The sequence below is a fragment of the Notolepis coatsorum genome, assembly GCF_963971535.1.
Source record: "Notolepis coatsorum genome assembly, chromosome: 1".
NCBI classification, from domain to species: domain Eukaryota; kingdom Metazoa; phylum Chordata; class Actinopteri; order Aulopiformes; family Paralepididae; genus Notolepis; species Notolepis coatsorum.
Genome location: NC_140165.1, coordinates 104,683,754 through 104,698,516, shown reverse-complemented (window position 1 = coordinate 104,698,516; position 14,763 = coordinate 104,683,754). Strand labels below are relative to the sequence as shown.

The following is a 14,763-nucleotide window of genomic DNA, read 5'->3' as shown; positions in this document are numbered from 1 at the left end:
GGCAAATGTTCGACTTGCATCAAGGAACCCGGACCATCAACAAATCAATCTTAACTATATCCATAGGACATACTTGACTCCTATAAGACTGAACAGAATGGGTCTTAAACAAGACTCCAAATGCTCCTTATGTACAAATGGGGACGAGGGGACATTTATGCACATGTACTGGGACTGCCCACCAGTTAAGATATTCTGGAAAGAAGTGACCCAGCAATTATCAAATCTCTTAATTCTGAATATACCTGTACACCCCTCTGTATTACTGCTGAATGATGTTTTTGAATATGCAGAACATCCACAGCGAAAGAGATTGGTTTTATCTGGTATCACAGTGGCTAAAAAGCTGATAGCATCACGATGGTTTCAACCGGAAAAAATTTGCCGGAAGGTCTGGATTCTTACATATCTCGATGTGATTTATCAAGAAATATCTACAGCAAGAATTTTGGGTCTCAATGAATCCAAAATGACAATGTGGTTAGAAGTGATGGAGAGAATAAAAGCTAGCATATAATGGTAGTGTATGGTTAGGAACAAGTTATAATGGTTGGATTATCCAATGGGGGGGGGGGGGGGGGGGGGGGTACGAGCTAGAGCATATGTGTATAGGTTTTTAGATAACAGGTATTAGGGGTATATCCTGTATAAGACAATTAACTAAATGGTTATTTCATTGGATGTGCACTGTCAACTAATGCTTGTATATCTTATCGTGTGTTGTCATGTTTGTTTATGTGTTTGTTTAAAAAATAATAAAAAGATAAAATACAAAAAAAAAATAGTACAATGTTGCTCAAAGGCACGTGAACCCCTGCGGAACAGTCAGTCCCCCAAACAACCCACATATCAATCCCCACCACATTCCCATCCAAGACGCCCCCCCCCCCCCCCCCCCCCCCCCCCCCCATATATGCTAAACAATAATATAACTAGCTGGAATACTCACAACTCTGTTTTATCTTATTTATAGTGTGTGCTTCTCTCTCCCTCCCTCCCACACACACAGTTCATTCCTGGCTGAGGGGTTTATATTAGGCACAGCAGGGGGTCAGGTTAGAGATGTTCTCTCCGGCTCTCAGCTCCTAACCTGGCTGAGATTTACAGCGCGTTTGTGTTGCTGCTCTCTGGCTACACTGGAGCAGCAGGGAGGGAGAGATCTGGATGGAAGGGCCTAAGAGAGGAGATAGAGAGAGAGACATTCACACTCACTGACTCCTCTTGGTAGGTATGTAGGTAGGCTGTTAATTAGCTCGGTAGCTAGGTAGGTAGGCTGTTCATTCGCTCGGTAGGTAGGTTGGCTATTAATAATCTTGGTAGGTAGGTATGCTGTTAATTAGCTCGGTAGGTAAGTAGGCTGTTAATTTGCTCGGTAGGTAGGTTGGCTATTAATTCTCTTGGTAGGTAGGTATGCTGTTAATTAGCTCGGTAGGTAAGTAGGCTTTTAATTAGCTTGGTAGGAAGGTAGGTAGGCTGGTAATTAGCTCGGTAGATACGTAGGCTGTTAATTAGCTGGGTAGGTAGGTAGGTAGGTAGGTAGGCTGTTAATTAGCTGGGTAGGTAAGTATGTAGGCTGTTAATTAGCTGGGTAGGTAGGTAGGTAGGCTGTTAATTAGCTCGGTAGGTAGGCTTTTAATTAGCTTGGTAGATAGGTAAGTAGGCTGGCTGTTAATTAGCTTGGTAGGTAGGTAGATCGGTCAATGAGTAGGTAGATATCGAGAGGTAAGTAGAGATAGACAGACAGAGAGAGATAGGAAGGATGTTAGGTAGGGATAGATAGATAAGATGGATAGATATAAATGTTTTTATCCCCATTGAAAAGACGTGACTTGAAAAAGATTGGATGAAATTTACCTTTGACCTATTGAGATAGGTCAAATGGTCTGTAAAGGTGAAAGAGACAGGAAGAGGAAGATGGACTGACAAGCAGCCAGACAGACAGGAAAAGGTGAACGAGGGGAGAGGAGTCAGTGAGTGTGAATGTATCTCTCTCTCTCTCTCTCGCTCTCTCTCTCTCTCTCTTTGTCTCTCTCTGTCTCTGACATGCCGGCATGCACCACGCATGCTGCCAGACCTCACGTGGGGGCTTCCCCCAATTTCCTGTTAACCGCTTTAACTCCGCCCACCCTCATCACCCCTTACACACTCCCCCCCCCCCCAACTACTGAACGCCGACCCCTCCCTCCTTAAAATATCCTCATTGTCATAACCCTCTAGCCCACTGCAGCCCCCCCCCCCCCCCCCCCCCCCTCCCCTCCCCGGTGTGGTGAGCACCAACAGGTGTGGCTCCGCACGGCTTCCCAGTCCAAACACCCGTCACTCCCGGCACACGCGGCCAATCCGGTCAGAGCCACAGAGAGGGGGAAGAGGGTCAAACAGGGAGGAGGGGAAACAACGGAGAGAGAGAGAGGGCGAACTCACACTGTGGCGCGAGCGGTCGGCATTGATAGCTTGGCCAACCAGCTGTGCGGTGTCTGAAGGTGCGCTGGAGTGTGTTGGACCCGCGGAGGTGTGTGAGTAGGGAGCTGTAGATCTTTTTTTGGGGGGTGAGCCCCACCCCCCCTGTACACCCCTGAACCACCCCTCCCCCGGCTCTCCATCCAGGCTCCTCCCGTGTGGAGGGTGGGGGTCAAGGTTGAAGTGAGCAGGGGCGGATGGTGGTGTAGGAGCACTTGGGTTGGGCAGGGGAGCGGGGACGAGTGTGTCATATGGTGGTGGTCTCCGGTGGACTATTGAAGACGAGGACGACGGTGAACACGGGGATGAAGGGTCTGCTCGTGGCCGCGTGGTGCCTCCTGTGCCTCTCACTCACCGGTAAGGCAAAGTGTGTGTTCGGCAGTGGTGGAAAGTAACTAAGTATTTTTACTCAAGTACTGTACTTAAGTACAATTTCGAGCTACTTTCATTTTAGGGAACTTTATACTTTTACTCCACTACATTTCAAAGGAAATGTTGTACTTTGTACAACATTTATCTGAACCCATCGGTTACTAGTTACTTTGAAGTAAAAATATTTTTTGCATAGAAAACGTGGTTAAAATGTATGAAGATATATACTTTCACAGAGCACATATGTCAATGGATCGAGGCTTGACTGCTCCCTAAGCACTGGAATACACAAACGTTATGTAGAATACTGGAATACATACTTGAGTATGTAAATTCAATAACAAATACTTCTCTACTTTTACTGAAGTCGAATTTGAATGGAGGACTTTTACTTTGACCAGAGTACTTATTTATCTGGGTATTTCTACTTGTACTTAAGTAAAGGAACTGTACTTCTTCCACCCCTGGTATTCTGTGTGTGTGTGTGTGTGCGTGCGTGCGTGCGTGCGTGCGTGCGTGCGTGCGTGCGTGCGTGCGTGCGTGCGTGCGTGCGTGCGTGCGCGTGTGTGTGTGTGTGTGCTGTGAAACATTTTGAACGTGAAACTATAATGGTTGTGCACAATTTTAACATTTCCACAGTCGGATGTCGAGAAGACTTTATTTATTTGCATAGTTGGGAAGTAATGGATTACTTGTAACTGAATTACAGTAATCTGATTACAAAATGTGTATTGAAATTATGGCCCACGACGTCGTTTTATATGGTTAGTCATGGATATAGATCATTATAACAAGATAAGTAGCAATTAGATTATTATTTTTTTTTATGCTTCATATTGTGGATTATCTTCATATTGTGGAGTCACTACTAATCTGTAATGGTTTACATTGTAAAATAAACAATGTTCTGTGATGTTAATTTATGTTACTAAAAAAGGAGAGAGAGAGAGAGGAACCAAAAGAAAACAAAGAATGTCTCTGGACTGACTTTGACTTTGACCCTGTGACACCTGCAGTGGGTTTCAAAACAAAGCCAGTTGCCCGGCTGCGCTAGTTTGTGACGGAGACACCATTCCACTGGCCCTGATTCTGTCTGTCCCCTTCTGTCTGTCTGTCCCCTTCTGTCTGTCTGTCCCCTTCTGTCTGTCCCCTTCTGTCTGTCCCCTTCTGTCTGTCCCCTTCTGTCTGTCTGTCCCCTTCTGTCTGTCCCCTTCTGTCTGTCCCCTTCTGTCTGTCTGTCCCCTTCTGTCTGTCCCCTTCTCTCTGTCCCCTTCTGTCTGTCCCCTTCTGTCTGTCCCCTTCTGTCTGTCTGTCCCCTTCTGTCTGTCTGTCCCCTTCTGTCTGTCTGTCCCCTTCTGTCTGTCCCCTTCTCTCTGTCCCCTTCTGTCTGTCTGTCCCCTTCTGTCTGTCTGTCCCCTTCTGTCTGTCTGTCCCCTTCTGTCTGTCTGTCTGTCTGTCTGTCTGTCTGTCTGTCTGTCCCCTTCTGTCTGTCTGTCCCCTTCTCTCTGTCCCCTTCTGTCTGTCTGTCCCCTTCTGTCTGTCCCCTTCTGTCTGTCTGTCCCCTTCTGTCTGTCTGTCCCCTTCTGTCTGTCTGTCTGTCCCCTTCTGTCTGTCTGTCTGTCTGTCCCCTTCTGTCTGTCTGTCCCCTTCTGTCTGTCTGTCCCCTTCTGTCTGTCTGTCTGTCCCCTTCTGTCTGTCTGTCCCATTCTGTCTGTCTGTCCCCTTCTGTCTGTCTGTCTGTCCCCTTCTGTCTGTCTGTCCCCTTCTGTCTGTCTGTCTGTCCCCTTCTGTCTGTCTGTCCCCTTCTGTCTGTCTGTCTGTCCCCTTCTGTCTGTCTGTCTGTCCCCTTCTGTCTGTCTGTCTGTCTGTCCCCTTCTGTCTGTCTGTCCCCTTCTGTCTGTCTGTCCCCTTCTGTCTGTCTGTCCCCTTCTGTCTGTCTGTCCCCTTCTGTCTGTCTGTCCCCTTCTGTCTGTCTGTCCCCTTCTGTCTGTCTGTCCCCTGCTGTCTGTCTGTCCCCTTCTGTCTGTCTGTCCCCTTCTGTTTGTCCCCTTCTGTCTGTCTGTCCCCTTCTGTCTGTCTGTCCCCTTCTGTCTGTTTGTCCCCTTCTGTCTGTCTGTCCCCTTCTGTCTGTCCCCTTCTGTCTGTCTGTCCCCTTCTGTCTGTCTGTCCCCTTCTGTCTGTTTGTCCCCTTCTGTCTGTCTGTCCCCTTCTGTCTGTCTGTCCCCTTCTGTCTGTCCCCTTCTGTCTGTCTGTCCCCTTCTGTCTGTCTGTCCCCTTCTGTCTGTCTGTCCCCTTCTGTCTGTCCCCTTCTGTCTGTCTGTCCCCTTCTGTTTGTCCCCTTCTGTCTGTCTGTCCCCTTCTGTCTGTCTGTCCCCTTCTGTCTGTCCCCTTCTGTCTGTCTGTCCCCTTCTGTCTGTCTGTCCCCTTCTGTCTGTCTGTCCCCTTCTGTCTGTCTGTCCCCTTCTGTTTGTCCCCTTCTGTCTGTCTGTCCCCTTCTGTTTGTCCCCTTCTGTCTGTCCCCTTCTGTCTGTGGGGAACACAGTGGGATGATTTGAAGGGTGTGTGCATGTGAGTGTGTGTGTGTGTGTGTGTGTGTGTGTGTGTGTGTGTGTGTGTGTGTGTGTGTGTGTGTGTGTGTGTGTGTGTGTGTGTGTGTGTGTGTGTGTGTGTGTGTGTGTGTGTGTGTGTGTGTTGGGGGTGTGTGCCGTAACGATGGACCAATTCAGAAGAAGAGATAAAGAGAGATACTGTGTAGATAGTGAGTGAGTGAGTGAGTGAGTGAGTGTGTGAGTGAGTGAGTGAGTGAGTGAGTGAGTGAGTGAGTGAGTGAGTGAGTGAGTGAGTGAGTGAGTGAGTGAGTGAGTGAGTGAGTGAGTGAGTGAGTGAGTGAGTGAGTGAGTGAGTGAGTGAGTGAGTGAGTGAGTGAGTGTGAGTGAGTGAGTGAGAGGGCATAGGGTAAAGGAAAACAAGAAACAGCTATAGCGCAAAGCCATTGTCATGATTGTCTCCCCTGTGCAGCCTCCTATTGGCTGGTGTCGGGGGGATAGTGGATGTTCTCACATTGGAACCCGCTCGAAAAGAGAAGAGTCCTGCTGCGGAACATGTAATGAATCACATTAACGCTTCATTGTTTGATAATCAGAGGCTATTTTGGACACCCTTTCATCAGGGGCATTCCTTTGACCACCCCCCCCCCTTCCCACCCCGGCTACGTATCGATTACAAAATATAGAATTATATAAATATAGCCCAGTCACCTTTGCTACTCCACTGTGCCCCACCGTTGACCACGCCTGCCCCGCTGGCTGCTTCGCCTGTCCTTCTCTTTCTTCTTTGTTGTTGTTGTTGTTGTTGTTGTTGTTGTTGTTGTTGTTGTTGTTGTTGTTGTTGTTGTTGTTGTTGTTGTTGTTGTTGTTGTTGTTGTTGTTGTTGTTGTTGTTGTTGTTGTTGTTGTTGTTTTTATTAGCTGCTTTCCAGTAGTCTTCTGGGGGTATTCCAGGAAGGAGTATTAGGCTACATTCACACTGCAAGCCTTAGTGCTCAAGTGTGATGTATTGCTCAGATCAGATTCAGATACCTTGTCTTATAGGGGCTGCTACCTTATTATTTCATGGTGCTGTACGGATTCAATGTCCCCACTGATTATCACTGGTGACCATATTTAAACTAATTTACTCTCAATAACTGTCAAACTAAATGAATGTGTGCAAAACTGTTTGCTCTTCTGCCATCATAAATATCATAAGTTAAAGTGTTGTATTCTTTCATAGTTAAAGACAGTAGAGGTTGAGTACTTTATTATCTAAGGATGGTAAGTTAGACTGTTGTGTTCATTCATAGTTAAATACAGTAGAGGTTGAGTATTTTATTATCTAAAGATGGTAAGTTAGTGTTGTATTCATTCATAGTTAAAGACAGTAGTTCAAGTTCAAGTTTCTTTAATATTTGTCATACAGAAGTACAGAATACTTTTATACAAAATGCTTCTTACTGTTACGCTCCAGAGACTGTGCAAGACAAGATAAGTATGAAATAAAATAACATAGTAAAATTAGAAGTAAAAAAATGAGGTCACAGTGTTCAGTTTAGACATATGTACAATGTTCGATGCAGAATAGACGTAGTTACCATACAATATACAATACTATGCAGTGTACTAATATACAATACTATATAGTGCAAGGCAGAAATGGGACGAGGTGCAATTTAGGTACAATTCACAGTAGGTGTACGAGTTGTAGTGCAAATCCTTTATCAATAAATATAAAGTGTAAAGTGTGTTTGTGTGATCTAAAGTGTGGAGAGTGGGTGCTGCAGTGTGTTGTTTGTTTGAGTGAGTGTGTGCGTGTGGGTGTGTGTGCTGTGTGCATTTGATGGTTGTTGCATAGTGTTTATTGTTCGTTTAGCAGCCTGATGGCCTGGGGATAGAAGCTTCTTCTGAGTCTTTCTGTGCTCGCCTTAAGACTCCGGTATCGCTTGCCTGACCGCAGCAGTTCAAAGAGGCAGTTGTTCGGGTGGCTCGAGTCCTTAATAATTCTCTTAGCCTTCCCCTTGCACCGCTTGTTGTAAATGTTCTGGAGGGTGGGAAGCCCCCCTCCAATTGTGCGTTCGGCTGAACGTGTCACTCTTTGTAGTCTGCTACGGTCTTGTGCAGTGCTATTCCCAAACCAGGAGGTGATGTTGCCGGTCAGGATGCTCTCTATTGTACATGAGTAGAAGTTCCTAAGGATCTTCTGACTGACTTGGAACTTCCTTAGGCGCCTGAGGAAGTAGAGGCGTTGTCGTGCCTTCTTCACAACACTGTCAATGTGTGTGGTCCATGTCAAGTCCTCGGATATGTGGGCTCCGAGGTACTTGAAACTGTTCACTCTATCAACCGGTGCCCCGTCGATGCTGAGGGGGCTGTAGTCCTTGACCCCCGACCTCCTGAAGTCCACAATCATCTCTTTTGTTTTGCTGACGTTCAGGGAGAGGCAGTTCTCCTGACACCACTGTGACAGGTTCTCTACCTCTTCCAGGTAGGCCCTTTCGTCGTTGGCAGAGATCAGGCCCACCACTACTGTGTCATCAGCAAATTTGATGATGGTGTTGTTGTTCCGCTGTGCTACGCAGAGTAGAGGTTGAGTACTTTATTATCTAAAGATGGTAAGTTAGAGTGTCGCGGACGGTATCCCCGGCCGCGTCCTAAAAGTCTGTGCTGACCAATTGGCCCCGGTATTCACTGACATATTTAACCTGTCCTTAGAACAGGCTGTCATCCCCACCTGTCTGAAGAAGTCCACCATTATCCCTGTACCCAAAAAATCCACGCCCCCGCTTGCCTCAACGACTATCGCCCTGTAGCTCTCACCTCCATAGCCATGAAGTGCTTTGAGAAGCTTGTGAAGGACTACATCTGTTCCTCCCTCCCCATCAACCTGGACCCCCTGCAATTTGCATATCGCCCCAACAGGTCCACGGAGGACGCCATAGCCCATGTGCTGCACACAGCAGCATCACACCTGGACAAGAGGCAGGGGAACTATGTGAGACTGATATTCATCGACTACAGCTCAGCATTCAATACCATAGTCCCCTCCAAACTCATAGCCAAGTTCAGGGACCTGGGCTTGAACTATGACCTCTGCCAGTGGGTCTTGGACTTCCTGACGGGAAGACCCCAGGTGGTGAGAGCAGGCAACTGCACCTCCTCATCCATCACCCTCAACATAGGGGCCCCCCAGGGCTGTGTTCTGAGTCCCCTCCTCTACTCGCTGTACACACATGACTGTGTGGCACAGCGGAACAACACAATCATCAAATTAGCTGATGACACATTAGTGGTGGGCCTGATCTCTGCAAACAATGAGAGTGCCTACCTGGAGGAGGTAGAGGATCTGGTGCGGTGGTGTCAGGAGAACTGCCTCTCCCTGAACGTCAGCAAAACAAAAGAGATGATTGTGGACTTTAGGAGGTCGGGGGTCAGGGACTATAGCCCCCTCAGCATCGGCACTGGTCGAGAGAGTGAACAGTTTTAAATGGTAAATGGCTGCTTTTTTATATAGCGCTTTTATCCAAAGTGCTTTACAATTTGTTACTTACATATTACCCATTCACACACCGACCTCGGAGTCCACATATCCGAGGACTTGACATGGACCACGCACATTGACAGTGTAGTCAAGAAGGCACTGCAACGCCTCTACTTCCTTATTATTTTATTATTATTTACTGTATATTTGATTCCATTTTTATTCTATTTTATTCTACTCTTATCTTAGGCAATTTGATTTGTTTTGTTATTCTTATTTGTGACCTGCTCTGTCTAAATGTTTAATGTTGAGCGATTTGCAGTGTCAAATTTCCCTCAGGATAATAAAAGTATTTCTATTCTGTCTGTCTGTCTGTCTGTCTGTCTGTCTGTCTGTCGGTCCCCTTCTGTCTGTCTGTCCCCTTCTCTCTGTCCCCTTCTGTCTGTCTGTCCCCTTCTGTCTGTCCCCTTCTGTCTGTCTGTCCCCTTCTGTCTGTCTGTCCCCTTCTGTCTGTCTGTCTGTCCCCTTCTGTCTGTCTGTCTGTCTGTCCCCTTCTGTCTGTCTGTCCCCTTCTGTCTGTCTGTCCCCTTCTGTCTGTCTGTCTGTCCCCTTCTGTCTGTCTGTCCCATTCTGTCTGTCTGTCCCCTTCTGTCTGTCTGTCTGTCCCCTTCTGTCTGTCTGTCCCCTTCTGTCTGTCTGTCTGTCCCCTTCTGTCTGTCTGTCCCCTTCTGTCTGTCTGTCTGTCCCCTTCTGTCTGTCTGTCTGTCCCCTTCTGTCTGTCTGTCTGTCTGTCCCCTTCTGTCTGTCTGTCCCCTTCTGTCTGTCTGTCCCCTTCTGTCTGTCTGTCCCCTTCTGTCTGTCTGTCCCCTTCTGTCTGTCTGTCCCCTTCTGTCTGTCTGTCCCCTTCTGTCTGTCTGTCCCCTGCTGTCTGTCTGTCCCCTTCTGTCTGTCTGTCCCCTTCTGTTTGTCCCCTTCTGTCTGTCTGTCCCCTTCTGTCTGTCTGTCCCCTTCTGTCTGTTTGTCCCCTTCTGTCTGTCTGTCCCCTTCTGTCTGTCCCCTTCTGTCTGTCTGTCCCCTTCTGTCTGTCTGTCCCCTTCTGTCTGTTTGTCCCCTTCTGTCTGTCTGTCCCCTTCTGTCTGTCTGTCCCCTTCTGTCTGTCCCCTTCTGTCTGTCTGTCCCCTTCTGTCTGTCTGTCCCCTTCTGTCTGTCTGTCCCCTTCTGTCTGTCCCCTTCTGTCTGTCTGTCCCCTTCTGTTTGTCCCCTTCTGTCTGTCTGTCCCCTTCTGTCTGTCTGTCCCCTTCTGTCTGTCCCCTTCTGTCTGTCTGTCCCCTTCTGTCTGTCTGTCCCCTTCTGTCTGTCTGTCCCCTTCTGTCTGTCTGTCCCCTTCTGTTTGTCCCCTTCTGTCTGTCTGTCCCCTTCTGTTTGTCCCCTTCTGTCTGTCCCCTTCTGTCTGTGGGGAACACAGTGGGATGATTTGAAGGGTGTGTGCATGTGAGTGTGTGTGTGTGTGTGTGTGTGTGTGTGTGTGTGTGTGTGTGTGTGTGTGTGTGTGTGTGTGTGTGTGTGTGTGTGTGTGTGTGTGTGTGTGTGTGTGTGTGTGTGTGTGTGTGTGTGTGTTGGGGGTGTGTGCCGTAACGATGGACCAATTCAGAAGAAGAGATAAAGAGAGATACTGTGTAGATAGTGAGTGAGTGAGTGAGTGAGTGAGTGTGTGAGTGAGTGAGTGAGTGAGTGAGTGAGTGAGTGAGTGAGTGAGTGAGTGAGTGAGTGAGTGAGTGAGTGAGTGAGTGAGTGAGTGAGTGAGTGAGTGAGTGAGTGAGTGAGTGAGTGAGTGAGTGAGTGAGTGGGTGAGTGAGTGAGTGAGAGGGCATAGGGTAAAGGAAAACAAGAAACAGCTATAGCGCAAAGCCATTGTCATGATTGTCTCCCCTGTGCAGCCTCCTATTGGCTGGTGTCGGGGGGATAGTGGATGTTCTCACATTGGAACCCGCTCGAAAAGAGAAGAGTCCTGCTGCGGAACATGTAATGAATCACATTAACGCTTCATTGTTTGATAATCAGAGGCTATTTTGGACACCCTTTCATCAGGGGCATTCCTTTGACCACCCCCCCCCCTTCCCACCCCGGCTACGTATCGATTACAAAATATAGAATTATATAAATATAGCCCAGTCACCTTTGCTACTCCACTGTGCCCCACCGTTGACCACGCCTGCCCCGCTGGCTGCTTCGCCTGTCCTTCTCTTTCTTCTTTGTTGTTGTTGTTGTTGTTGTTGTTGTTGTTGTTGTTGTTGTTGTTGTTGTTGTTGTTGTTGTTGTTGTTGTTGTTGTTGTTGTTGTTGTTGTTGTTGTTGTTGTTGTTTTTATTAGCTGCTTTCCAGTAGTCTTCTGGGGGTATTCCAGGAAGGAGTATTAGGCTACATTCACACTGCAAGCCTTAGTGCTCAAGTGTGATGTATTGCTCAGATCAGATTCAGATACCTTGTCTTATAGGGGCTGCTACCTTATTATTTCATGGTGCTGTACGGATTCAATGTCCCCACTGATTATCACTGGTGACCATATTTAAACTAATTTACTCTCAATAACTGTCAAACTAAATGAATGTGTGCAAAACTGTTTGCTCTTCTGCCATCATAAATATCATAAGTTAAAGTGTTGTATTCTTTCATAGTTAAAGACAGTAGAGGTTGAGTACTTTATTATCTAAGGATGGTAAGTTAGACTGTTGTGTTCATTCATAGTTAAATACAGTAGAGGTTGAGTATTTTATTATCTAAAGATGGTAAGTTAGTGTTGTATTCATTCATAGTTAAAGACAGTAGTTCAAGTTCAAGTTTCTTTAATATTTGTCATACAGAAGTACAGAATACTTTTATACAAAATGCTTCTTACTGTTACGCTCCAGAGACTGTGCAAGACAAGATAAGTATGAAATAAAATAACATAGTAAAATTAGAAGTAAAAAAATGAGGTCACAGTGTTCAGTTTAGACATATGTACAATGTTCGATGCAGAATAGACGTAGTTACCATACAATATACAATACTATGCAGTGTACTAATATACAATACTATATAGTGCAAGGCAGAAATGGGACGAGGTGCAATTTAGGTACAATTCACAGTAGGTGTACGAGTTGTAGTGCAAATCCTTTATCAATAAATATAAAGTGTAAAGTGTGTTTGTGTGATCTAAAGTGTGGAGAGTGGGTGCTGCAGTGTGTTGTTTGTTTGAGTGAGTGTGTGCGTGTGGGTGTGTGTGCTGTGTGCATTTGATGGTTGTTGCATAGTGTTTATTGTTCGTTTAGCAGCCTGATGGCCTGGGGATAGAAGCTTCTTCTGAGTCTTTCTGTGCTCGCCTTAAGACTCCGGTATCGCTTGCCTGACCGCAGCAGTTCAAAGAGGCAGTTGTTCGGGTGGCTCGAGTCCTTAATAATTCTCTTAGCCTTCCCCTTGCACCGCTTGTTGTAAATGTTCTGGAGGGTGGGAAGCCCCCCTCCAATTGTGCGTTCGGCTGAACGTGTCACTCTTTGTAGTCTGCTACGGTCTTGTGCAGTGCTATTCCCAAACCAGGAGGTGATGTTGCCGGTCAGGATGCTCTCTATTGTACATGAGTAGAAGTTCCTAAGGATCTTCTGACTGACTTGGAACTTCCTTAGGCGCCTGAGGAAGTAGAGGCGTTGTCGTGCCTTCTTCACAACACTGTCAATGTGTGTGGTCCATGTCAAGTCCTCGGATATGTGGGCTCCGAGGTACTTGAAACTGTTCACTCTATCAACCGGTGCCCCGTCGATGCTGAGGGGGCTGTAGTCCTTGACCCCCGACCTCCTGAAGTCCACAATCATCTCTTTTGTTTTGCTGACGTTCAGGGAGAGGCAGTTCTCCTGACACCACTGTGACAGGTTCTCTACCTCTTCCAGGTAGGCCCTTTCGTCGTTGGCAGAGATCAGGCCCACCACTACTGTGTCATCAGCAAATTTGATGATGGTGTTGTTGTTCCGCTGTGCTACGCAGAGTAGAGGTTGAGTACTTTATTATCTAAAGATGGTAAGTTAGAGTGTCGCGGACGGTATCCCCGGCCGCGTCCTAAAAGTCTGTGCTGACCAATTGGCCCCGGTATTCACTGACATATTTAACCTGTCCTTAGAACAGGCTGTCATCCCCACCTGTCTGAAGAAGTCCACCATTATCCCTGTACCCAAAAAATCCACGCCCCCGCTTGCCTCAACGACTATCGCCCTGTAGCTCTCACCTCCATAGCCATGAAGTGCTTTGAGAAGCTTGTGAAGGACTACATCTGTTCCTCCCTCCCCATCAACCTGGACCCCCTGCAATTTGCATATCGCCCCAACAGGTCCACGGAGGACGCCATAGCCCATGTGCTGCACACAGCAGCATCACACCTGGACAAGAGGCAGGGGAACTATGTGAGACTGATATTCATCGACTACAGCTCAGCATTCAATACCATAGTCCCCTCCAAACTCATAGCCAAGTTCAGGGACCTGGGCTTGAACTATGACCTCTGCCAGTGGGTCTTGGACTTCCTGACGGGAAGACCCCAGGTGGTGAGAGCAGGCAACTGCACCTCCTCATCCATCACCCTCAACATAGGGGCCCCCCAGGGCTGTGTTCTGAGTCCCCTCCTCTACTCGCTGTACACACATGACTGTGTGGCACAGCGGAACAACACAATCATCAAATTAGCTGATGACACATTAGTGGTGGGCCTGATCTCTGCAAACAATGAGAGTGCCTACCTGGAGGAGGTAGAGGATCTGGTGCGGTGGTGTCAGGAGAACTGCCTCTCCCTGAACGTCAGCAAAACAAAAGAGATGATTGTGGACTTTAGGAGGTCGGGGGTCAGGGACTATAGCCCCCTCAGCATCGGCACTGGTCGAGAGAGTGAACAGTTTTAAATGGTAAATGGCTGCTTTTTTATATAGCGCTTTTATCCAAAGTGCTTTACAATTTGTTACTTACATATTACCCATTCACACACCGACCTCGGAGTCCACATATCCGAGGACTTGACATGGACCACGCACATTGACAGTGTAGTCAAGAAGGCACTGCAACGCCTCTACTTCCTTATTATTTTATTATTATTTACTGTATATTTGATTCCATTTTTATTCTATTTTATTCTACTCTTATCTTAGGCAATTTGATTTGTTTTGTTATTCTTATTTGTGACCTGCTCTGTCTAAATGTTTAATGTTGAGCGATTTGCAGTGTCAAATTTCCCTCAGGATAATAAAAGTATTTCTATTCTATTATATTCTTAGGCGCCTAAGGAAGTTCAAAGTGAGTCAGAAGATCCTTAAGAACTTCTACTCATGTACAATAGAGAGCATCCTGACTGGCAATATCACCTCCTGGTTTGGGAATAGCACCGTACAAGACCGTAGCAGACTACAGAGAGTGGCCCGTTCAGCTCTCCAAGACATTTACAACAAGCGTTGCAGGAGTAAGGCCAAGAGAAGAATCAAAAACAACTGCCTCTTTGAACTGCTGCGGTCAGGCAAGAGATACCGGAGTCTCATGGCCAGTACAGAGAGACTCAGAAGGAGTTTCTATCCCCAGGCCATCAGGATGCTCAATGACAATAACACTATGTAACAAACCATCAAATACACTCACAGCACACACATCCACACGTACACACTCACTTTAAATAAACAACTCACTGTAGCACCCACTTTACCCACTTTAGACACTTTAACACACTTTATATTTATTGGTAAAGAGATTTGCACTACAACTCATACCTCATTGCACCTTAGTTGTACCTCATCCCATTTCTGCATTGTACTGTATATTGTAACTCAGTTATAAATTGTTCTACTCTGTATTGTATATTGTATATATATATATTGAACACTTTGTTTACACTTGTTTACTTTATTTAATTTTATACT

General features: G+C 46.7%; 1 protein-coding gene across 1 annotated transcript in view; it reads left to right on the top strand.

Annotated features, from left to right (window-relative positions):
- Positions 1–2,708: 2,708 nt before the first annotated feature.
- Positions 2,709–14,763, top strand: part of chrnb1l (cholinergic receptor, nicotinic, beta 1 (muscle) like) — a gene marked incomplete at both ends in the record, with an annotated part of 66,015 nt that continues 53,960 nt past the window's right edge. Inside the window, one exon of the mRNA XM_084336174.1 lies at positions 2,709–2,814. Coding sequence (XP_084192300.1) covers positions 2,709–2,814 — 106 coding nt within the window. The remainder of the gene's footprint in view (positions 2,815–14,763) is intronic.